Below are 25,891 nucleotides of genomic sequence, written 5' to 3' on the forward strand. Positions count from 1 at the left end.
AATATACCAATAAGTGTCATCATTTTTCAAGTTACATACAACACAAAAAATATACACAAAAATTGATAACCAATCTTATAATATATACTCACCATATGACAATCGTCAATCAATCAGAGCTCTTCATTCCATGAACAGAAGTAATGATATCGTGGAATTTTATTTTGCACCAAAACAAATCATTAGAATCAGTGATTCTCACTGGCTACCAATACTATCACCTGATTGGGCCCGAGAAATGCAAACTAATGAGCAACAGAAAGAAACTGCCACCAGCTGTGTGCAGTGCAACAGCTCAGTACACCGTAACAGCACTTTACCTGAATGACCTAGCTTTTACTCGAGCAACAGCTTACTCTGGTGATTGTAACATTCCTGAAGTATTTACAAATGGTGGGGAATTGTCTACGTAAAATTACACATGCTATTTTAAACAGAAAGAAGGAAAAACAAATGTAAGCACCTCAGTGGTACGTCTCTCTCACTCACTCACTCACACACACACACACACACACACACACACACACACACAAACTAACTGACCTTTGCTGTTGCAGCTGGATGCGGGCTTCTCGGAGGATCTTTTCAAGGCGTTCGTCATTCTGTCGTTTGAGTTCTGCTGCGTCCGGAAGCGGTTCCGGTTCTTCGGCATTGTCACTTTCAGCAGAGCCAGCAAACAAGTTCTGTTTACGCAAGAAGGACATAAGCGGGAAGTCGTCTCGTGACGACTTGCCCAAGTGCCCTGGTGCGATACCCACTACCTGGAGACCACGAGCATTGCTCATTGTGGATCACTGCATAATATCTGCAACAGAGAAAGGGGCAGCTGAAGTTTATCTTCAAGCGTCTACCATCAGGATTTATTTCTTTTGGATTCTGTTTTTATTAAAAAATGACAATGAGGGAATACACCATTAGGTCAGTATTGTGTAGCCTGCTTTTGGGTGTTAGAAGGCAGCAAATATTCTCCTGCATTGTCTTTCTATCTTCAAGACTGATCCATGCAGTAATGATACTTGCACATTCACTATGTGGACAGTATTAGTCTTCAATCCAAGGTTGAACAGTTTTCTCGACACCCAATTTCATTGCTGTGTGAATGCCAGTCAGAACAAGTTCATTTGCACTTTGTGACTGTTTAAAATGGTCTGTTAGATATAAATTTCTCCCTTATTGAGATAAGATGTGTTATTTGAAACGTAAATACCCAGAAGTTTAAAATTACTGAAATTTATAAACAATAAAAACAAGTGTATGGTGATACAGTGATGAAAGAACGAAATCTAAGAAATTGGTCTGAAATGCCCAACAATAAATGAACAGACATGCATGAGGAAACAATCCAGATGTCCACTACTTATCACACGATTTGAGGAATCAATGCCTCTGTATCAATTTATCCACCTTACAGACCAGACCTCGTCCTTGGTGATCAAGTCATTATTGCAATGATGACTGTGTGGACGATGCGGGCTATTCTACACCTTATTTTAGATCTAAATGACGATGCTATGCTGATTATATTTATATGTTTTGACGATTCCATTATGGCCTTATCACTTTAGGACATGGTGTAAAAAAGATCTGAGGATGGTCATTACAGACTGAAACCGGTCATCGTCTAAAGAATTCATATTGTGATCAAAGACTGGAACAAAAAAATTTTCAGTATCTCTACCTTGGCAGTAAGCATGGTGCAACCCCACAGGGGTTATGGGTGTTAAAATCTTCCAAAAGCAGGAAAGGTTTAGGGAGTTGATGAATCAGTGCAGCCAATATGTTCAGGGGTACTGCATCAACTGCAGGAAGATGTACGCTGCAGGCTGTTATCTCCTGTGCTGTCCTTAACCTGACAGTCACAGCCTCATGAGGAATTGGAAGGGGCACAGGTTTGCAACATATCGACTGCATGACATAAGACGCAAACCCCATCTGAAACACTATTAAATTCCCTTCAGTTTTTGTAGAAACCCCTACAGCCGCCAAGGGCAGTGGTCCTCATTACTGGGAATCAGGTTTCCTGAAGAACAATGCAAAAAGCAGGTGCAACACTTTGAAGCTGCCTGGTGGGAGAGAAAACCGCCACATTTCCAATGGAGAATGACGCTTTCTGTCGTCTGAGGTAGCATGAAGCGACCAAGGAGGCAAACTAGAGCTCAGCATCACCTGTTGCCATCGGTTGAGTGTTGGCATCCAGTACCATTGCATCCGAGCCGTCCTCAGGGGACGCCATAATCTCCACCTTGTCCTCGGATGCAGAGCCGTGGGGGGAGTGCTGCTGCAGGGGCAACTGCAGGCTCCCATTTCTTAGCAAACTACTACTTTGGTGGTTTGCCCTCTCGTCACTCCTTAGGAGCTTGTTGGGAGAGCTTCTTGGAAATAGCTTCAGGGACAGAGGAAGACCGTGACGCCCTTCAACCAGCAGCCAGTGGCTCTTTCAGCCACTGGCTGGTGTCTGCTTGACCAACAGGGGGAGGGGGGAGGGGGGAGGGGGGGGGGGGGGGAGGGACTGTGGAAGGTTGAGTCCCAAGGGACCCCTTCCGCTTGAGAGGAGCTGGAGGAGGCTGTTTCTTCTCCGGCTGAGGAGAGGGAACCGATGTCACAAGCATACTGTTGAGTGAAGGGCCGGCGATGCTCCCAAAGCAGAAGATTAGGGAGCAACAGAAGACAACTTGCCCCCAGCCAGATGGAGGGGGGAGGAAGATGGGCTGCCCTGAGGGCCCACTGCAGTAACCTTAGACATGGGCGTAACATTGTCATCAACGGTGATGCTGTTGTGGAGCATAGGAAGATAGTATGCTAGTAGTGTTTAGCCTTTCATATTTGAGTTTAGCCTCACGGTAAGACAGCCTGTCCACGGTAGTCTATAATTTTCCGCTCCTTTGGGAGTACTGGGCTGTCCGACGAGCAGGGGAATGGTGCTATCCACAACTGACACAGGTGGGAGGATGCGCACATGGAATATTTGGATGCAGTGAACATCCACAATCTCAAAATATGGCACTGGAATTGCACCCAACTTCCAGCTCTTAAAGCACCACATAGGGGGAAGGTCATAAGGTTTGATGGCACAGCAGTACACCATCACCTTGAGCTTTTCAGGGAACGAATCACCCTCAAAGGCCAAGATGAAGGCACCAGTAGCAACCCTGTTGTCTTTGGGTCCCCCGTACACGTGCTCGACGATATGAATACCCCACCATTCTAAATCTGGACGTAGCTTGTTGTCAGATTGCAACAGGTGGTCACAACGAAAAATAATTCCCTGGACCATGTTGAGGCATTTTTGAGGAGTGACCGAAACAGAAATATTACCCAGCTTGTCACAGGCAAGTAACGTCCCGGACTTTGTTGTGAAGCCATCTGAACCAAGAAAAACCTATTGCGCATTTTGGAGAGTGCTGTCACTTCCAAAACTTATCTATCCTCCAGGTGCTCAACAAAAAACAGAGGCTTCGTATCCAGAAAGGAGTTCCCATCAGTTCTGCTGCACACAAAGTAATGAGGCAAATACTGATCCTGTCGTTCTGAAGCCTTATGTTCCTCCCAAGATGTTGCTCAGGGAGGGGGGACACTTTAGGCTAATACCTGTTAGCATTGAAATCAATCTTTGCTTTCTTAGAGACTGCTGGGGCCATTTGGTCCCCAGTAAATGATAACTTGGTCCACTTCATCGCAAGTTATCTGCACTGATGCCACCCACTCCGATCAGGGGCCCTCCCAACGTGCGCCACCCAACCACAGCAAAGGCCACCTGGCATGATGGCAGTTGCCGGGAGTCCTCATGCCCCAGGAAGACAGGCACCTACACTCATGTTCATAAGTTAAGGATAATTGCACAATGTGGTGCCACACAATGTGCGACTACACAAAACTAGTGCTAATAGCATAGGCACACAGGGAACACACACAATACAGATCTGTAAGTCCATGGTATTGGTGATAAGTTGAGAAAACTGTCCCAAAACACACGTGCTACAAAATGCCACAGTTTCCTGCACATGTACCCCGACATCAATATGGGATATGATCACCATGCACACGTAAACAGGTCGCACAACGGGTTGGTATACTCTGGATCAGGTAGTTGAGGAGCTGCTGGGGTATAGCCTCCCATTCTTGCACCAGTGCCTGTCGGAGTTCCTGAAGTGTTGTAGGAGTTTGAAGACATGCAGTGATATGTCGACCGAGAGCATCCCAGATGTGCTCGATGGGGTTTAGGTCTGGAGAACACGCAGGCCACTCCATTCGCCTGATATCTTCTGTTTCAAGGTACTCCTCCATGATGGCAGCTCGGTGGGGCCATGCGTTATCATCCATCAGGAGGAAGGTGAGTCCCACTGCACCCCTGAAAAGGTGGACATACTGCTGCAAAATGACATCCCAATACACCTGACCTGTTACAGTTCCTCTGTTAAGATATACAGGGGTGTACATGCACCAATCATAATCCCACCCCACATCATCAAACCACGACGTCCATACAGGTCCCTTTCAAGGACATTAAGAGGTTGGTATCTGGTTCCTGGTTCACACCAGATGAAAACCCGGCGAGAATCACTGTTCAGACTATACCTGGACTCGTCCATGAACATAACCTGGGACCACTGTTCCAATGACCACGCACTGTGTTCTTGACATCTGGCTTTATGAGCTCTCCTGTGACCAGGGGTCAATGGAATGCACCTTGCAGGTCTCTGGACTATGTCTGTTCAGTCGTCTGTAGACTGTGTGTCTGGAGACAACTGTTCCAGTGGCTGTGGTAATGTCCTGAGCAAGGCTACCTGCAGCACTCAGTGGCTGTCTGCGGGCACTGATGGTAAGATATCGGTCTTCTTGTGGTGGTGTACACTGTGGACGGTGGACGTCCCATACTGCAGTGCCTGTACATGTTTCCTGTCTTCTGGAATCGTTGCCATAATCTTGAGAACACACTTTGTGACACACAGAGGGTCCGTGCTACGGCCTGCTGTGTTTGGCCAGCCTCCAGTCACCCTAGTATTCTACACCTCATAATGTCACCAATGTGTCTTTGAGCCATTTTCAACGCAGTCACCATAGGCTGTCTGAAAACGTCTGCACATTTACTCACTGCACCATACTCTGACATGAACATTGCGTATGTGGACTGCTGCCAGTGCCACCGTGTGACAACCGCAGGTCATACCCGAGGTGATTTAAACCTGCAAACTGCTCACCAGAGCATTGTTTCACCATGTATCAGCATCAGCAGTGCAATCCCTGTGTTGTCAGGAGGCTACCACCAAATGGGTACACAATGGTCCACCACAACGCACTGGCTGCCGTGCTGGATATTGGGTGCAGAGAAATCCGAAATTGTCATGGGGGCAGAAGAGGGCAGGAGACAACAAAAGTAGATGATGTATCCCAGGTGTCCTCGTCCAAATAGCTGAATCGCAGGTGGAGATGCAAAGCCACGTCAAGAAAAGTTGCAGGAGATCGGATCTAATGGCACTATCTATAACTGGTGCACCCTGTAAGGCATCCTTCCTTAAATGGCCCACACTTCTGTAGAATTTGGGAAGTTGGAGGTTAAACCATGTTCTAACCCCCAGACCTGCAGGGGGGAGTATTTTTGTCATCAGTCTTCTGACTGGTTTCAGGCAGCCTGCTACGACTATGACTTCAACATCTTTCTCTTAATTTCATCTCAGAGAAGAACTTGCAGGAGATGGGAAAAAATATGGGAACATCGTAAGAAATGCATGCTTGAAGACAAAGGCAGATGCTAGCGATGCCTGCGGCTGTGCTGTTGTATCTGAACACAATTGGCACCTGTATAGTGTCCTTAACACATTACAAGTGTCAGTTGTGGTCAGAATAATATTCTGTGCAATTATATGTGCATTATGTTGGAAAAATAAGACGATGGCGGCTTCAAAAATCACTACACAACTGAATGCCACATTCACCAACCCTGCCAGTACCAAAACAAGACAAAGGAAGCTCCTAAGCTGGTAAATAAAGGGTGAGCTGGAATTCGAAAACAACTCATCAGTGATGCAAATACCCATACGAATAAAACATGGTGCTGACACTATAAGACCTGGACTGTGGACAAATGAAAGAATGCCTTTGGGTCGGATGTGTCTAGTTTCACACTGTCTCCAACTAGAGGCCAAGTTTGATGTGTTTCACTCTTGGGACATAGAGGTCCTGTGCTGATTTGGGCAGCAGTACTTCATGGGCTCAATAGTTACTCTGCAAGACTGCATTACTGCCAAGGATTATATGAGCATTTTGGCTGATCAGTACCATGTTTGTTCCCGAATGGTGGGACAGTGTACAAAGAGGATAGGACCCCTGTTCACAAGCCCACATCATCCTGTACTGGATTTGAGAGCATGAGGATGAACTGTCGCATATTCCTGGCCACCACAGTAACCAGACCTTAGTATTATTGAGTCTTTGCGGTCTACTTTGGAAAGAAGGGTGTGTGATCACTATCAACCTTCATCATTGTTATCTGATCTTGCCACTATTCTGCTGGAAGAATAGAAGAAGACTTCTTTGAAAACTGTATGGGATCTGTATTTATCCATTTGGGGATGACAGGAAGCTGTTTCGAATACTGATGTTTTTCTACAGTGTTTTCAATAGAATAATGTAATGTGCTTTTAGTGCTTCCATACTTTTATCCAATCCCTGTATATCCAAAATCCTCAATTATTTATTGTATACATCTCAATACTTGTCTTGCCCTACAGTTCATTCAAGTATCAAGGAAGTTATTCCCTGATGTCATTACCCATGTCCTGTCATCCTGTTTCCTGTTTATTGTCCCTGTTTTCCATGTACATACTTTTCCTTGTCTGTTCTTTGGATTATCTCTCTATTTCTGATTCTTATCATTTCTGATTCTTCCAATTAATTTATAGCATCCTTCCAGTGCAGCACTTCTCAAACACTTCATTTCTCCCGTTCTGAGTATGTACCATAATTTACAATGGAAAGAGCACAAGGTTTGATACAGAGAACAAAGATCTTACAGATAACAAAGGTCTTCCAATGTATTCACAATTAGAAACATTTATTAAATCTTCCTGCAGAATGACTACTGTAGCTGGCAATGTTTTAACATCCCACTGGTGACAAGATGATTATAGAGACAGCACACAAGTGCAGACTGAGAAAGATAGGGAACAAAACTGGCCATGCCTTTTCAAAGGAAGCATCACAGCCTCTTAGTGGAGGCACAGAAAATTTAAATCCATATGGCCACAAGGGGATTTCACTGTGCCACCATTCTAGGTGTAACTAAGAAAAGACTGTGAAAAAATTCCACCTAGAATAAAAATCGAGACACTGAATAGGAAAGAGGCTTTGGCAGGAATACAAATGAATGGATGTGAGCTAGAAGGATGAAGCTGGGTGTATATTGAGGTGCAGATTGTGCAGTTCCGTGAGTCACAAGATTTCTAATGGCAGGATGTACATCGCTGCGCAGGCCAGTCATGTGCCTTGGCGACTGACTGACTGACTCCATGACACTACACAGTTCTCTGAGGACCTTGGTCTCCTCAAACACCGATTTCCAGTTGTCTCGGTCTTCAGCACACCTGCGCCGCCACCTCCTCACTCCCACTGCTCTCAGGTCAGCTTCCACATCTTCCTGCTGTCTCACACGCAGTCGTCCTCTCCTCCTTTTACCACCAGGATGTCCCATCATCTTCTTCGGGAGCCTTTCTTCTGTCATATGCTGGACATGTCCTCACCATCTTAGCCTTCCCATTCAAGTTCTTTGTACAGAGCCCTTATTTTTTCTTTAGTTCTAATTCTGCATATCCCATCATCATTTACAGGACCAAAAATCTTCATCAGCGCTTTCCTTTCCCATATATTTGGTTTCTTCTCCAAAGTCTCGGTCAGTACCCATGCCTCACTGCCATACATAAGAACTGGTTTGATCGCTGTTTTGTAGAGTGTCAGCTTTAGTTTCCTAATTAGGTTCTTACTTTTGATCATGGTATATAGTGCTCTATATGATCTGTCGGCGGCCTTAATCTGGTTTGTTATATCTGCCTCCACTTTGTTTCCTTAAATAAAGCTATCTACTCTTTCAAAGTTGTACCCTTCTAACTGGAGATCATCTGTGTTTCTTCTGTCTCTCTCAGTTACCATATACTCAGATTTTGTCTCACTAGTTACTAAACCAAGGTGCTTGGCAGCGACTTCAAACTCTTTGAAGGCTGACGTGAGCGCCTCCATACTTCTAGCACGTATTACTACATCATCTGCATAGGCTAAGATTTGCAGAAGTCTATTGTAAGTATTGCCTTCTGGGTTTGTTGTTATTGATCTTACTGCATTCTCTAATTCTAGGTTGAATAGTATTGGGGATAAAGGGTCTGCCTATCTTAGTCCTCTTTCCGTTGGGAACGATCTCGACAGACATCCCTGAACTTTAACCTGGCTTTTGCCATTTTCCAGCGTCATCTTAGTTAATTTTATTAGCTTCTTACGAAATGTGAATGTCTGCATTGTTTCCCATAGTGTGGATCTTTTAACTCTGTCATAGGCCTGTTTAAAGTCTAAAAAGAGATGTTCTAATCTTACATTATATTCGTAAGTATTCTCCAGCATCATATTTACTGTAAATATATAGTCAGCTGTAGACCTCCCAGTTCTAAAAACTGCCTGGTATTTGCCTAGAATACTTTCTGCTTTTCTACTTACTCTCCTTGTTATAGCCGTATAAAGGATTTTGTAGATGATACTAAGCAGAGATATTTCTCGGTAGTTCTTACACTGCATGCATGATCCTTTCTAATGTATAGGGTAGATGGTTGTAAACGCCCAGTCCTCTGGCATTTTCTCTGTTTCCCAGGCCATTGTAATTATTTTATGTATCCTCCGTACTAATATTTGACCTCCATGCTTTTGTTATTCCCAAGTTGCTTTATAATTACTCTTAGCTGTTCTATCGATGATAGTTCTGTGTCCACTGCATCATCATCATCTCCAACCACCTCTTGTTCTTCAGTTTCTTCTCTAGCCCCCCCATTTCTCTCTTCACTTACAATGTGTGTTTGACAGTAACACTTCAAAATGTTGTGTCCATGTTTCTATTATTTATTCCTTTCCAACTATCGAACTGCCTGTCTCATCTTTCAGAGTGTCCTTTCTTGGCTGATATCCTCTCTTTATCTGTCCCACCCCATAAAAGAATTTCTTCCCCTGCTTATTTTCAAAGTTCTTCTGTATTTCATCCATTATTTCCCTTTCCTCTATTCTCTTTTTAATCCACGCTAAATTCTTAGCTACTCTTCTCTTCCCTATAAACACAGACACATTATTTTGTGTAGGTCTCTGTAACGTTCTTTGCCGAGCTTGATTTCTATCATCTAGCGGCTTTGACATCTCCTCATCAAACAATCCATTTCTTTTCTGTTTTCTTCTTTCTCCAAGTACCTCTTGAGCTCTTGTCTTTAAAGCTATCTTAGTTTCCTCCCATAGTACGTTGGTATCCTTGCCCTCCATCCCATTGATCTTTTGCACTTTGTTCCTATACTCTTCCTTTTTCTTCTGATTTTGACCATCTCCACATTGTAGACCTCACATTTCTCAAACCCAGCCCTTCTGGCATTAACTGAAATTCTTTCTACAGTTTTGATCCTTACCAAAATATGGTCTGAGTCAATATCCACTCCTCGGCGGCTAATCACATCCAAAATATCTGAGGCATGCCGTCCATCTATCAGTACATGATCTATTTGATTTCTCGTCAACCCATCTGGTGATATCCAAGTCTCCTTACGAATGTCTGTGTGTGGGAAACACGTGATTTTAATCACTAGTCCTTTGCTAAACGCAAATTCAATCAGTTTCTGACCATTGTTGTTTGATTCCCGGTGTTTACTATTAAGACCTGACACCGGTTGGTTCTCTTTCTCTTTACCTACTTTAGCATTACAATGCCCCAGTATAATTTTGCTCCAATTTCTCATAAAATTCTCCTCTCTCTTCTTCAGCTGCATCTTCCATTGGGCACGCACACTAATCAGTGACAAGTTGAAGAATTTTCACTTCAGCCACAATCGACATAATATGGGTTTTATTGTTTCATATTACACCATGGCGTGACTAAAGGACTTCTTTACCATAAAACCTGTTCCCAATCTATTTTCTTCTTCCCCGCTATTGATCAAAGTATAATGCTGGAGATAACCATCTCTGTTTGTTTCCACCTTATCTCTTGCACTGCTGCAACATCAATTCGGTACCTCAATAATTCCTCCTAGAGCTTCCCAGTGGCTCCCACCTGAAAGATACTTCTTACATTCCATGTTCCGATATAGCAAAATCGTTGCCGTTTGACATGCCTTGGTTGTCGTATGTTTAAGATAGTATGTTTTTCTCTGTGAATTGGTTGCTGAACAACGAGGTTTTTTTTCTGATGGGGTTGTTAGCCCCATGATCAACCCCAACCTGGAGGACCTGGTTTTGTATCTGGTTTACTCCCTTAGGGAGACTGGCTTCACCACACCTCTAGAGCCCACCCTGCCCTATGTTGTACGGAATTGAAGATGACAAGAAAAAAGGATAGCCTTAGGATAGGATAGGATAGGACAGGAAACAGGACTGATAGGTCGTTGTGGGACACACTTCGTCTGGCTCCTCCCCTTTGGTCTGTCCGGTATGAGTGGCCCTGCCGGTAGCTATGTTACCACAGGTATAGCCCTCCGGATCCAGAGTACGCAAACCTCCTCGCCCACACAGACAGTGCTACGTTAAGGCGGTGTCTCAATAAAAATCAAGATACTGAATAGGGAAGAGGCTCTGGCAGGAAGACGAATGAATGGATGTGAGCTAGAAGGATGAAGCTGGGTGTATATTGAGGTGCAGATGGTGCAGTTCCCTGAGGCACAAGATTTCTAATGGCACAATGTACATCTCTGCCCAGACCGGTCAAGTGCCCTGGCTACAGTGCGCACAAATTGAGTTGGCGTCTACCTGTACAAACGGCTTGCTAGGGAAGGAACCAAGAATGGTGGCAGAGGTTGCATTGCCAGCAACTGGCACAACAGACGAGGCACAGTTCCAGTGCTGAAGCCTCTTACAAGAAGAACTTGTAAACTACAAACTACTAAGTCTCGCATGATGAATAATTAGGCAAGTCTACCCTTTATTATTAACACTACAGATTACAGACTTAAGATGAAATTGCAAAAGAAGGAGCAATTTACTTTCACTCTACTTCTAAACCATTTGCATTTTTCTCAATGTGAATTTATAATCAGCCTTCTCGGCCAAACCACAGTGGGTTTTACACAACATCCCCTTACTAACAAGCTAATGGAGACAGAACACGGAATCAGCCTATTATCAAACAAACAACTGACAACACGTCACATCAATAGAAAATCTCATACTCCGTACAAAAATAAATTGGTAACATCTTCACTTATGTTGTTCCAAACCAATAGTTCTCGTTTCACCAGCTGTCAATGGACCTTAAAATAATTACTTTATTTTATTGAAAAATCTGAAGTTACTCTTATACCGTAGTGCATTAGAAAGTTTTGTATGGCAAAATACTCTCCGCTTTGTGTGCTATGATTTGCCAAAATGTCATTTCTATACCTCTATTTGTTTATGGGAGATGAGGGATGTTATGAATACTCCACTATTAGACACACTAACAGTATTGAGTGCACTACATGTAATTCATTTCGTCAAGACTGGAAGTACAAGGGTGGTTTGATAAGTCTGGTAAACATTCATGCAAGAATATAAAATTTTTGTTGGGCCTTCATGGTTTGCAGTCTCCATTATTCCAAGGATCGTATAAAGCATGTCAACAATGTACAGTGTACAGTTCACTGTTGACAGCCATCTGAATAGTCAGCCAGTCGACCGCAACTGCAAAAGGAGAAAACAGAGTTTTGTGCTGATAGCAAACATTTGAAGGATTGGACAGCTGCATAAAACAAAACAGAATCAGATGACGTTCACATGGACTCTGCACCATGAATGAAGACCATTTACTTTTGGATTAATAAATTTAAAAGTGGTCAGACAAGCACAGAAGACGAAGTGTGCTCCAGCTGTCTAACTGAGGTCACCACACAGGAAACCACTAATAAAATCCATGATACAGTAATGCAATAATGATGAACAAAAACTCTTGAGATTGATGAGACTGTAGGCATGAGCAACTGCATAACATCCTGCACAGAGAATTGGCTATAAAGAAAATGTGTGTGAAGTGGGTACCACAATTTCTCACAGTCATCCAAAAGTGCATTCAGCACAACATTTCACCCCAATATCTGGTGATGTTTAACTGCAATTTGCAAGACCTTTTGTGCCAATTTGTGTTGTCAATGAAACCTGGAGCCATCATTCCACACCAGAGTCAAAACAGCAATCAAAACAATGGACAAAGGCTGGTGAAACAAGGTTGGCATGGAAAAAGTGCTCTTTCACCATGGCAAAAGTGCATCAATTGGACTTTGAATTGGTTCCTCTTCCACCCTATTCACCAGATTCACCACCAATTGACTACTTCCTGTTCCCCAACTTGAAACTCTGGCTTGCTGGGAAGAAATTTTCATCAAATGAGGAAGTCATAGTTGCAGTTAATGAGTACCGTATTTTGTAGTGTTTGACAAACTATTTTTCGATCGGATGAAAAAGCTAAAGGATCACTGGAACTGTATATCCCTCAAAGGAAACTATGCTGAGAAGTAAGGCATGTTGTTTACGAAACAAAAATTTTTTCTTGATTTTTACCAGACTTATCCAAACCACCTCCGTAGATTTAGGTCTCGTCTCAGGGTCAAAGGGTAGTTCCAAATGTTAGCTACACTTTGTATGCAGCAATGTATGATCTACCCTGCACTAAAAGCAAACTCATAGCTGTTATGATCTCCTCTGCATGTTATGTTGTTCTGTAGGGGATGCAGGAGAAGAACAGATGCTGGTCACGAACAGAGAATTCAAATATTAATTTATTCTACATCTAATACCAAATTACAAAAATAATAAATAAATTTGTTGCTGTAATTTCAGTGCCAATTGCTAACAGAAGACCTGAGTGTAGTAATATATACAGACACAAAAGATTTATAAATCTGTCACACTACAATACAATGTCTACCTTGAAGATGTCGAGTCATGGCCACTACGAAAGTCTGTAAATGTTCTTGAACTGGCAAAAACACAAAATGGGGTCAGTGCATGAATGTTCAAACTTAAGTATAACTGCCACTGGAGCTCCAGAGAGGGGATGCTTGCATCTCATTGGCAGCGGCACGATCGTTTATTGTATCCCCCCCCCCCCCCCCATGCCACAGTGGCGGCGGTAAGGAAACGCGGCGACATAATTGGCAGCATGCGTATCTGAAAATGTGGCTGATACTGCAATAGCGACCTTTACTTTCCATTGTAAACTATTCAAATTTTGTGCAGTAGATTACTTAATGTTGAAATATCACAATGTCTACAACCATTAACAAAATTATTTCATGAAGCTGCCAAATGAGATTATGAGATGCAAGAGAATAGATGTTTTTTTTACTGGACAGTGATTATTGTTACTACTACTACTACTACTACTACTACTACTACTACTACTACTATTATTATTTCTTTCCTTTCTCAGACGTTATACCTGGTTAAAAATGGAAAGTGACGCGGACTTTGATCAAGCGTGACTTCCTTTTAACTTTACGGTATATATTACATTGCATTTTGGAACTTTTGGGTAACTGAACATGTATCAATAATTACAGATTTCTGTAGTCGTATATATACGTTTGGATGTAGCTGTATTGCATTGATGTACTGGTGGATACTGTGTGGTGTGACTCCTGTAGTTGATAGTAGAATTGGTATAACGTAAACTTTATCCTGATGCCACATGTCCTTGACTTCCTCAGCCAGTTGGATGTATTTTTCAATTTTTTCTCCTGTTTTCTTCTGTATATTTGTCATATTGGGTATGGATATTTCGAGTTGTGTTAATTTCTTTTTATTGGTGAGTATGATGTCAGGTTTGTTATGTGGTGTTGTTTTGTGTGTTATAATGGTTCTGTTCCAGTATAATTTGTATTCATCATTCTCCAGTACATTTTGTGGTGCTTACTTGTATGTGGGAACGTGTTGTTTTATTAGTTTATGTTGTATGGCAAGTAGTTGATGTATTATTTTTGCTACATTGTCATGTCTTCTGGTGTATTCTGTATTTGCTAGTATTGTACATCCACTTGTGATGTGATCTACTGTTTCTATTTGTTGTTTGCAAAGTCTGCATTTATCTGTTGTGGTATTGGGATCTTTAGTAATGTGCTTGCTGTAATATCTGGTGTTTATTGTTTGATCCTGTATTGCAATCATGAATCCTTCCATCTCACTGTATATATTGCCTTTTCTTAGCCATGTGTTGGATGCGGCTTGATCGATGTGTGGCTGTGTTAGATGATACGAGTGCTTGCCATGTAGTGTTTTCTTTTTCCAATTTACTTTCTTTGTATCTGTTGATGTTATGTGATCTAAAGGATTGTAGAAGTGGTTATGAAATTGCAATGGTGTAGCCGATGTATTTATATGAGTGATTGCTTTGTGTATTTTGCTAGTTTCTGCTTGTTCTATAAAGAATTTTCTTAAATTGTCTACCTGGCCATAATGTAGGTTTTTTATGTCGATAAATCCCCTTCCTCGTTCCTTTCTGCTTAATGTGAATCTTTCTGTTTCTGAATGTATGTAATGTATTCTATATTTGTGGCATTGTGATCATGTAAGTGTATTGAGTGCTTCTAGTTCTGTGTTACTCCATTTCATTACTCCAAATGAAAAGGTCAATACTGGTATAGCATTAGTATTTATAGCTTTTGTCTTGTTTCTTGCTGTCAATTCTGTTTTCAGTATTTTTGTTAGTCTTTGTCTATATTTTTCTTTTAGTTCTTCTTTAATATTTGTGTTATCTATTCCTATTTCTTGTCTGTATCCTAGATATTTATAGGCATCTGTTTTTTCCATTGCTTCTATGCAGTAGTCGTGGTTATCCAATATGTAATCTTCTTGTTTAGAAAAGCCATATTTATATCATTGCTGAATACTTCTGTTATCTTCAGTAATTGGTTGAGTTGTTGATTTGTTCCTACCAGTAGTTTTAGATCATCCATGAATAGCAAATGAGTGATTTTGTGTTGGTATGTTCCAGTAATATTATATCCATAATTTGTATTATTTAGCACGTTGGATAGTGGGTTCAGAGCAAGGCGGAATTATTATTATTATTATTATTATTATTATTATTATTATTATTATTATTATTATTATTATCATCATCATCATCATTATTATTATTATTATTATTTGAGGTAAGGGACGCTCAACACCATGGTCATTAGTGCCCTGATGAAAAGTCAGCATGCCACTCTCATGATTGGGGATGAAGGCTGTCCCCACATGTGGAGCAGTTGAAGTCTGCTTCCCTTACCCACCAATTTAGGAATGAGGCCTTACAGATTACAAAATTTCACCATTCTTGTTACATTGAAACCCGTATCTGCAAGGATGATGGGTAGATCTCCATCGAGACTGAGGGGTGCCCTAGCATATAGGAAACACATCACCAAAATACGCTGTGGTGAATCCAATTATGGATTGTATTCCACCTAATGTCTCAGGCTCTCTCTTTGTCGATGACTTCGCGATCTACTGCAGTGCCCAGAGAACATGCCTCCTGGAGCGCTGCCTTCAGCGTTGTCTAGACAGCCTCTGCTCATGGAGCGTGGCAAATGGCTTCCGGTTCTCTGAAGAGAAGACAGTTTGTATCAACTTTTGGCGATATAAAGCGTTCCTTCCGCCATCCTTACATCTCGGTCCCGTTGTTCTCCCATTCGTGGAAACAACTAAGTTTCTAGGGCTCACGTTGGACAGGAAACTGTGTTGGTCTCCACATGTCTCTTATTTGGCGGCCCGTTGTACACGTTCCCTTAATGTCCTCAGAGTTCTTACAGGTTCATCTTGGGGAGCGGATCGCACTGTCCTGCTTCGCTTGTATCGGTCCATTGTCCGATCGAAGCTGGATTATGGGAGCTTCGTCTACTCGTCCGCTCGGCCATCCCTCTTACGCCGGCTCAACTCCATCCACCATCGGGGGATACGTCTTGCGACCGGAGCCTTCTACACTAGTCCTGTCGAGAGTCTTTATGCTGAAGCTGCCGAATTACCATTGACCTACCGGCGCGACGTACTGCTGTGTCGGTATGCCTGCCGGCTGTTGTCTATGCCCGACCACCCCTCTTACCAGTCCTTCTTCGCCGATTCTCTCGACCGTCAGTATGGGTTGTATATGTCTGCCCTGCTGCCCCCCGGAGTCCGCTTCCGTCGCCTGCTTCGACAATTGGATTTTGCCCTCCCTACCACCTTCAGAGAGGGTGAGAGCCCGACACCACCTTGGCTCCAGGCTCTGGTTCGTATTTATCTCGACCTCAGCTCACTCCCGAAGGAGGGTACTCCGGCTACAGTGTATTGCTCACGGTTTGTCGAACTTCGTGCTCGACTTGCCGGTCACACCTTTATTTACACCGATGGCTCCAAAACTGACGATGGTGTCGGCTGTGCCTTTGTCGTCGGGGCCGCCACCTTTAAATACCGGCTCCTCGACCAATGTTCGAGCTTTACGGCCGAGCTTTTTGCTCTACATCAGGCTGTTCAGTATGCCCGCCGCCACCGCCATTCATCGTATGTACTCTGCTCTGACTCACTCAGTGCTCTTCAGAGCCTTGGAGCTCCCTATCCGGTCCATCCCTTGAGAGTGGTGGATCCTCTCACAGGAGGAGGAAGCAATGTGTTAAAGGGCTACGTCCGATGCACAGCCTAGTAAGCAGAACCTCCTCCCAGCAGTGAGGCTGACATGAAATACGCCACGTCTGTGTGGTTGATTTGAGCGACTGCATTTTATTTTCTGTCAACTGCAACCATTCAGTCTCCCACAGAAGCACGATGTGTTTGTCAGAAAATGAAATGATGGTATGCAACGGGATGGGAAACTGACGGACAACACCATCCCCACATGCTTCCTTGACTCCTTTGTCGGCCATCTTTTCCTGTACCCCGATGTGGCCAGGTACCCAGCAAATGACCACCACCTCACCACAGCGTAGGAGCCGCTGTAAAGTGTCATGGATGAATTGAATCAACTGGTCTACTGGATAGATTCGGTGAAGTGCTTGTAGAGCACTAATTGAGACAGAGCAGACAACAGACTTGTATGGTGATGTCCGTGAATCCTCTCCAGTGCCATCATAATGCCATGTAACTCCACATCATAATTTGTAAATTCTTCCAGAAGATACTGAAGAAGAACTATTTAAATATTCATTTTTTTATTTTTATTTACTGTTTTCTCTCTTTTCTGCAAATATTATAATAATTTCCAAACAGATTTATTTTCAAAGACTTATGTAAGCTGTAGGAAGGCATAATGCAGAAAAGCAAAGAACTGCTTCACCTTCATTTCTTTCCCCCGACAAAGAGTCATTTTTAGTTATATGTGAGTGGAACGCAAAGACATATGAGAATGTGTTGTGTGCAAAATGCTGAATAATTACCGTATAAAAATGTATCAACACCGTTTTTCATCGACGGTCCAACAAATCCACAACCTCGGAATCCTGTGAAGTTATTTCCTGGAAATTTTCTTTTCAAAATCTTAAAGATTGGGCGCCAATCTTTGATATGACGCTGCATAATAACTAAGGTACGTGAATGCACTTACGTACTTCCTTTTGTGGTCACCATATTTAATTTTGTTCCTAGGACATTGTAAGCCACAACCAGGAACCTGTAACTATTTTATGATGATGATTCTTTTTTTTTTTTTTTTTTTTTTTTTTTTCCCCCTTGGTGGGGTTTAAGGGCGCTCAACTACTGAGGTCATTAGTGCCCAGTCACTGTTGTTAGAGCACACGGAATCTAGTAAAACTCAAGGGGATGGGGGGGACACCAGAAGGACCTGACAAAGATGCAGATAAAATAAGTAAATAGGTTAGATGTCTTTGGACAAGCCAGTCAAAGTTATAAAACGCAGAATACGAGCAGCTGCTCGAGCGTCATCAGCTAAAACATCTGGTAAAGTAGATGGCAGGGACAGGACAACACGAAATTGACTAAAACGGGGACACGACAATAAAACATGGCGCACTGTTAATGCCTGACCACAAGGGCACCGCGGGGCTGGGTCACCGGAGAGCAGGTAGCGGTGGCTAAACCGGCAATGCCCAATCTGCAACCTGGTCAGAAGGACCTCCTCTCGCCGAGATGGTCGGGAGGAGGTTGTCCAAGCAGTTGGGAGCGGTTTTACTGCCCGGAACTTGTTTCCTTGGAGGGATGACCAAGCATCCCACCACAACGACACAAGCCTCTTACATACATCCCCACGAACGTCAGATGACGGGACACAATGGGAGGCTGGCCGAGGCAGGAGGACTGCAGCCTTGGCTGCAGCATCCGCAGCCTCATTCCCAGGCACTCCTACATGTCCGGGAACCCACAGAAAGCTGACAGGAGAACCATTATCAGCGAAAGAATGGAGGGACTGCTGTATCCGTTGAATCAAGGGATGGACCGGATAGGGAGCTCCAAGGCTCTGAAGAGCACTGAGTGAGTCAGAGCAGAGTACATACGACGAATGGCGGTGGCGGCGGGCATACTGAACAGCCTGATGTAGAGCAAAAAGCTCGGCCGTAAAGCTCGAACATTGGTCGAGGAGCCGGTATTTAAAGGTGGCGGCCACGACGACAAAGGCACAGCCGACACCATCGTCAGTTTTGGAGCCATCGGTGTAAATAAAGGTGTGACCGGCAAGTCGAGCACGAAGTTCGACAAACCGTGAGCAATACACTGTAGCCGGAGTACCCTCCTTCGGGAGTGAGCTGAGGTCGAGATAAATACGAACCAGAGCCTGGAGCCAAGGTGGTGTCGGGCTCTCACCCTCTCTGAAGGTGGTAGGGAGGGCAAAATCCAATTGTCGAAGCAGGCGACGGAAGCGGACTCCGGGGGGCAGCAGGGCAGACATATACAACCCATACTGACGGTCGAGAGAATCGGCGAAGAAGGACTGGTAAGAGGGGTGGTCGGGCATAGACAACAGCCGGCAGGCATACCGACACAGCAGTACGTCGCGCCGGTAGGTCAATGGTAATTCGGCAGCTTCAGCATAAAGACTCTCGACAGGACTAGTGTAGAAGGCTCCGGTCGCAAGACGTATCCCCCGATGGTGGATGGAGTTGAGCCGGCGTAAGAGGGATGGCCGAGCGGACGAGTAGACGAAGCTCCCATAATCCAGCTTCGATCGGACAATGGACCGATACAAGCGAAGCAGGACAGTGCGATCCGCTCCCCAAGATGAACCTGTAAGAACTCTGAGGACATTAAGGGAATGTGTACAACGGGCCGCCAAATAAGAGACATGTGGAGACCAACACAGTTTCCTGTCCAACGTGAGCCCTAGAAACTTAGTTGTTTCCACGAATGGGAGAACAACGGGACCGAGATGTAAGGATGGCGGAAGGAACGCTTTATATCGCCAAAAGTTGATACAAACTGTCTTCTCTTCAGAGAACCGGAAGCCATTTGCCACGCTCCATGAGTAGAGGCTGTCTAGACAACACTGAAGGCAGCGCTCCAGGAGGCATGTTCTCTGGGCACTGCAGTAGATCGCGAAGTCATCGACAAAGAGAGAGCCTGAGACATTAGGTGGAATACAATCCATAATTGGATTGATCGCGATGGCAAAAAGGGCTACGCTCAAGACGGAGCCCTGAGGCACTCCATTCTCCTGGAGGAAGACGTCGGACAATACGGAACCCACACGTACCCTAAACTTTCGATCCGTTAAAAAGGAATCAATAAAAAGGTGCAGGCGACCGCGTAGGCCCCACCTGCGCATAGTGCGGAGGATACCTCCTCTCCAACAGGTATCATAAGCCTTCTCTAAGTCGAAGAACACGGCTACCGTTTGGCGCCTTTGCAAAAAGTTGTTCAAGATGAATGTCGACAAGGTCACAAGGTGGTCAACAGCGGAGCGGCGGCGACGAAAGCCGCATTGGACATTAGTAAGTAGCCGTCGAGATTCAAGAATCCAGACTAACCGAGCATTAACCATGCGCTCCATCACATTACAGACACAGCTTGTAAGAGAAATGGGGCGGTAACTAGAAGGAAGGTGTCCATCCTTCCCGGGTTTGGGTATAGGAACAACGACGGCGTCACGCCAACGCATGGGGACCTGACCTTCGGTCCAGACGCGATTGTAGGTACGAAGAAGGAAGCTTTTGCCCGCCGGAGAAAGGTGTGCCAGCATCTGAACGTGAATGGCATCTGGCCCCGGAGCAGAGGACCGGGACAGTGCAAGCGCACGTTCGAGTTCCCGCATAGTAAAGGGGGCATTATAAGTTTCCAGATTCAGCGAGTGGAAGGAAGGTCGCCGAGCCTCTTCTGCCTCTTTCCTGGGAAGGAAGGCAGGGAGGTAATGGGCGGAGCTTGAAACCTCTGCGAAAAAGCGGCCAAAGGCGTTGGAGACAGCCACAGGATCAACAAGGACCTCATTACCTGAGGTCAGGCCAGGTACCGAGGAGTGGGCCTTAATGCCCGACAGCCGGCGCAGGCCACCCCAAACGACGGAAGAGGGAGTAAAACTGTTAAAGGAGCTGGTGAAAGAGGCCCAACAAGCTTTTTTGCTGTCTTTGATGACTCTACGGCATTGCGCTCAGAGTCGTTTGTATTAAATACAATTCGCCAACGTAGGATGGCGGCGAAAGGTGCGTAAAGCACGTCGTCGAGCACGGATAGCGCCCCTACAAGCCTCGTTCCACCAGGGGACGGAAACGCGACGTGAAGAAGAGGTAGTACGAGGAATGGAACGTTCGGCAGCATTGATGATAACAGCCGTGAGGTATTCGACCTGACTGTCACAACTGAGAAAATCTGTGGTCCGGAAAGGTCGCCAGGAGTAAAGTCGCCAGTCAGCTTTCGGTATGTTCCAGCGCGAAGGACGTGGGGATGGGGTGTGGTGCAGGAGACGAACAACACAGGGGAAGTGGTCGCTCGAATAGGTATCAGAAAGGACATACCACTCGAACCGACGGGCAAGAGTGGTAGAACAGATCGAGAGGTCCAAGTGGGAGTAGGTGTGAGTAGAGTCCGAGAGGAAAGTCGGGGCGCCGGTATTGAGGCAGACAAGATTGAGATGGTTGAAGACATCCTCCAAGAGTGAGCCTCTTTGACAGGATGCAGGAGATCCCCAAAGGGGATGATGGGCATTGAAGTCGCCAAACAATAAAAACGGCAGGGGAAGCTGAACGATCAGGTGCATCATGTCAGCCCGACTAACAGCATATGACAGTGGAGTGTAGATGGTACAAACTGAAAAAGTAAAAGCAGAAAGAGTAATACGGACAGCTATTGCTTGGAGTGGGGTGGTCAATGGGATGGGATGGTAATAGACATCGTCCCGAACGAGCAACATGACCCCACCATGAGCTGGGGTACCGTCCACAGGGGTTAGGTCATACCGCTCCGAGGTATAGTGGGTAAAGGCAATACGGTCAGTCGGGCGCAACTTGGTTTCCTGGAGACCAAGGACGAGCGGACAGTGCAGGCAGAGGAGCAGTTTTAATTCCTCCCGATTAGATTGAATACCTCTTATGTTCCAATGTAGCAAGGCCATCGCTAGTCAAAAAGTTGGGGGAACGAGACGGGGGAAGAGCTGGTCACCTTGACGGCCGCGGAGGGCCAGGTTGCGAGGGAACAACGCTACAACCGGCGGGAGGCGGATCCGGTTCCATCGAGTCGTCGCCAGCTGCGGTCGCTGTCCCTGGTTGTGTAGGAGGGGCAGCATCATTTGCCGACGAGAGGCCAGCTGAGCGCCTGGCAGCAGAGCGTCCCGGCGAAACTGAGGATGGCCGGGAGCAGCGACTCACGGATGGAGCGTCAGACGAAATGCGCTGGGGTGGAGAGGGGGATAGAGACTTCTTCTTGGAGGCCTTCTTGGAAGGCCGAAGGGGCACAGGGATGGTGGGCTGGACCCGAAGAAGGTCCTCACGCGCGTGGTCCGTTTTGGAACGCCGGACCTCGGAAGCTGGGGTCCGGAACGTTTCCCCGATGGACGCCTGAGAAGAGGATCGCTTCTCAGGTGGCGGGGGGAGAGGAGGAGGAGGAAGGGTGGCCCCTGGGGCAGAGGGGGCGGGGGCCACGGGGGAGGAGGATTTGGAAGGGAGGGATTTGGGAGGCGGAAGCAGAGCCCCCTGATGGGCGCAGGAGGCGGAGGGGGGACAGGATAGGGGTGAGGATACCGCGGAAGGAGTGGACACAACTGAGGCAAACGAAGTGGTCAACGGCACAGGATGGAGGCGGTCATACTACTTCCTGGCCTCAGAATAAGAGAGCCGATCCAAAGTTTTGAGTTCTTGTATCTTCTTCTCCTTCTGATATGCGGGGCAGTCTGAGGATCTGGGCGAGTGGATGCCAGGGCAATTAATGCACCGAGGTGGTGGGGTGCATGTATGTTCCTCATGAAGAGGACATCCACAATCGCCACAAAGGGGCTCAGCCTCACACCGTGACGACATGTGCCCAAAGTGCACACACCGAAAACAGCACATAGGAGGCGGGACCGTAAGGTCGCACGTCGCACCGGTAGCACATCACCTTTACCTTCTCTGGGAGAATGTCCCCCTCGAAGGCGAGGATAAAGGCCCCGGTGTCGATGCGACGGTCTTTGGGGCCGTGCTGGACTCGCCGGACGAAATGCACGCCTCGGCGCTCCAGGTTGGCCCTGAGCTCCTCATCAGATTGTAGCAGGAGGTCACGATGAAAAATAACCCCCTGCGTCCTATTTAGTGCCAGATGCGGGACAATGGACACTGGGATGTCCCCTAGGCGGTTGCACGCCTGGAGCGCCGCCGACTGTGTGGCGGAGGTGGTCTTGATAAGAACGGACCCTGAACGCATCTTGCTGAGAGCCTCGATTTCCCCGAAGATGTCCTTAATGTGCTGAACAAAGAACATAGGCTTGGAGGTGGCGAACGTCCCCCCATCGGTTCGAGAACAGACCAAATAGCGGGGGAAGTACTTCGCCCCAAGCCAGCGGGCCTGTCCCTCCTCCCAGGGAGTGGCCAAGGGGGAAAGGGCAGGAGAACCAGAACTAGAAACGGTACCTTTTCTTTTGAAAGACTCGGCCGCAGAGCGACCTGATACGTGTTGATGTTACATCTGCGAAACGTCCGCCCCGATACCACCCACTCCGACCAGGGGCTCTCCCCACGGGTGCCACCCAGCCTCAGCAAGGGCCACCTGGCAGGATGACCGTTGCCGGGAGTCCTGGTGCCCCAAGGAGACTGGCATCTACTCCTTGGCCAACGTGGGGAGGGTGCAGCTCAGGTATTGGCAGTACGATCCCTGTGTTGTCAGGGGGCTACAACCTAGAGGGTACATGACGACCCCACCACAACGGGCTGGCTACCGTGCTGGATTTCTGGTGCCATGGAAAGTCCATCATGATCGCTGGTGCAGATGGGGACGCACTATGGGCGTAACTTGTACAACCCATCAGGCGTTTAGGCCCAATATGAGGAATAGTGGGTATGGTTACAACGCCGGTACAATGCTGAGTGCCAAGGTCTTAGTGCACTTAGGACCAGTGGTACACCACGTAAGGTGTCCTTCCCCAAAAGGCTCGTATTTCTGTAGAATTTTGAAAAATGGAGGTCAAACCCCAAGGGGGACCATCACATGGATGGCCGAAACAGTTGAAACTCCTTTTAGTCGCCTCTTACGACAGGCAGGAATACCTCGGGCCTATTCTTACCCCGGACCCGCAGGGGAAATGATGATGATGAAATGATGAGGACAACACAAACACCCAGTCCCTGAGCAGAGAAAATCCCCAACACGGCCGGGAATCTAACCTGGGACACCATGATCCAGGGTAGCAACGATAGTCACGAGACCATCAGCTGCGGACGTGCATGCCTCTGAATGATGTGTGCGTTCCTGATTTTCACATAGGCACACGTAACTAACCAGTATAAATATCTGAGATACATACGATTATTTTTTATTTGTAGTCTCATTTTATCGCGAATGTACATTCTCTCTTATTCTTCAGCCAGTCTGGTTCCCATTTTAGTAACTTTTGTTCCATATCTTAATTGCGCTGCCACTTTATGGCAAAATTTATTACATAATATGTCAGAAAGCTTTCTGTTTCCAAATTGCAGCACCGACTAGCCAAGGTGTAGAACAATAAACATTAGTATAAGCAAAGGGAGATCTTACAATGCACTTTAAAACCCTATCACGCAAAACAACAGAACAAGCGAGGACATTCTCTTGCTAGGATCAACCTGTATAAACAATGATGAGACTGTAGTATGTAATTAAAATGGAAGAAAACAAAGTTATAAAAACATAATCTGGAGTACAAGTTTTCTCACACCAGGTCAAGCTTAAATTCATTTTGGGCCTCTGAAAACATCAAAGTGGCAAAGCGTTCCAACCTTGGTTGTGTATTTGGAGGACTGATAGGTCCAGATTCTTTAGACAGTCAGTAGCACGTATCCCAAATGGCTTGGTCGCATGGGGCCAATTCCTGAGCAGCTGTTCAAAGTTGGGTTGGAGCACTGCATTAAATGCCAATGACTTAGGTGACGCTGAGATTTTCAGTGTCCATCGATCCAATGAATAGTGGTTCATCAGCCTCTGCACACAAATTCTGAAATGGATTGGACCGAAAGGCTCCAGTCAATATCTCTATGCTCTCATGGTGTAAAGGGTCTAACATACTGAGGTAGGAAATACAGAGTGATTCATAGACCATGCTGCCATAATCTAAACATGATCACAAAAATGCCATATATGGGTCATTCCACGTCAAATCAATAAGTGAAACCATCATTTCAACCTTACCCTCTTGGATTTAAATGAAATTAAGTATGCCTATAGTACTCATAAATAGTACCACAAATTAATTTTTTCACATTTTTCTGATAAACAGTTACCGCGTAATGGACTTTCAAAAAAAAAAGAAAAAAGACAAATTTTTGACTCGTGGAACAATGTTGTTTTCTTTATAAGTCGTGTTCTAATTAGGCTAGAACAATAAAATTTACTTCATTTGAAAGCTCTTTTAAAGAGCTTTTATATGATACCAAACATCATTAGTACACACACACACACACACACACACACACACACACACACACACACACACACACACATTGTTTATAAAAACAACATTGTTGAATTTATCAAATTTTGAAAAACTGTATTTTTAAAATACTTTTAAAATACTCAAAAAAAATATATATATGAAAGATTCACTTTACATCTACATATTCAGAAAGTTTCAACTTGGGATGAGCATGCGATCACTATCAAAAGCAATTTTATGTTTACCACGATTCTCCAAAATCACAGTCAGATAGATGAATTTCTATTATTTTGCTACACATGAAAATATTACAGTGTTGGATTTTGTTACATGGTCCAAAAATTGTACTTTTGAAACGAATAACTGCTTATTAAACTTTAGTGCTAACTATTTATTAATAGTTGTAAAACAATGGGAAGAAAAAGAAAAAAGGAATCTATCTCTCATTTTAAAGATTTTATATAAAATGATTCTTTGGTGTTACTATCTGCAATTTTATCTCTGGTTAATATTGTCAGCAATTTTCACCTATTGTTGAAAGTGACCCACACATTCTTTTGTTGTGAGGCAGCTGTAGTGAAATTATGTGATTAACTCTGAAATGTGTTTTGAATCTAGCTTAAAGGTACTTTTGTACTAACCTCACAAGAGTCTGTACGTCTGTATGCCTACAACCAGTTCCATGTTTCCATACTATTAACATAA

General features: G+C 45.0%; 1 protein-coding gene across 3 annotated transcripts in view; it reads right to left on the reverse strand.

The window, feature by feature from the left end:
- LOC124717025 overlaps positions 1 to 25,891 on the reverse strand; it is a 152,579-nt gene that overhangs the window by 99,465 nt on the left and 27,223 nt on the right. For 2 of the 3 annotated variants that reach the window (XM_047243679.1, XM_047243680.1), the window contains exon 2: positions 544 to 805. In XM_047243679.1, the coding sequence (XP_047099635.1) occupies positions 544 to 785 (242 nt within the window). In that variant the 5' untranslated portion in view covers positions 786 to 805. Of the gene's footprint in view, positions 1 to 543; positions 806 to 25,891 lie in introns of those variants that run through there. The other variant, XM_047243681.1, reaches the window with a different exon arrangement.

This window comes from Schistocerca piceifrons, chromosome 9 (assembly GCF_021461385.2).
Source record: "Schistocerca piceifrons isolate TAMUIC-IGC-003096 chromosome 9, iqSchPice1.1, whole genome shotgun sequence".
Taxonomy (NCBI): Eukaryota; Metazoa; Arthropoda; class Insecta; order Orthoptera; family Acrididae; genus Schistocerca; species Schistocerca piceifrons.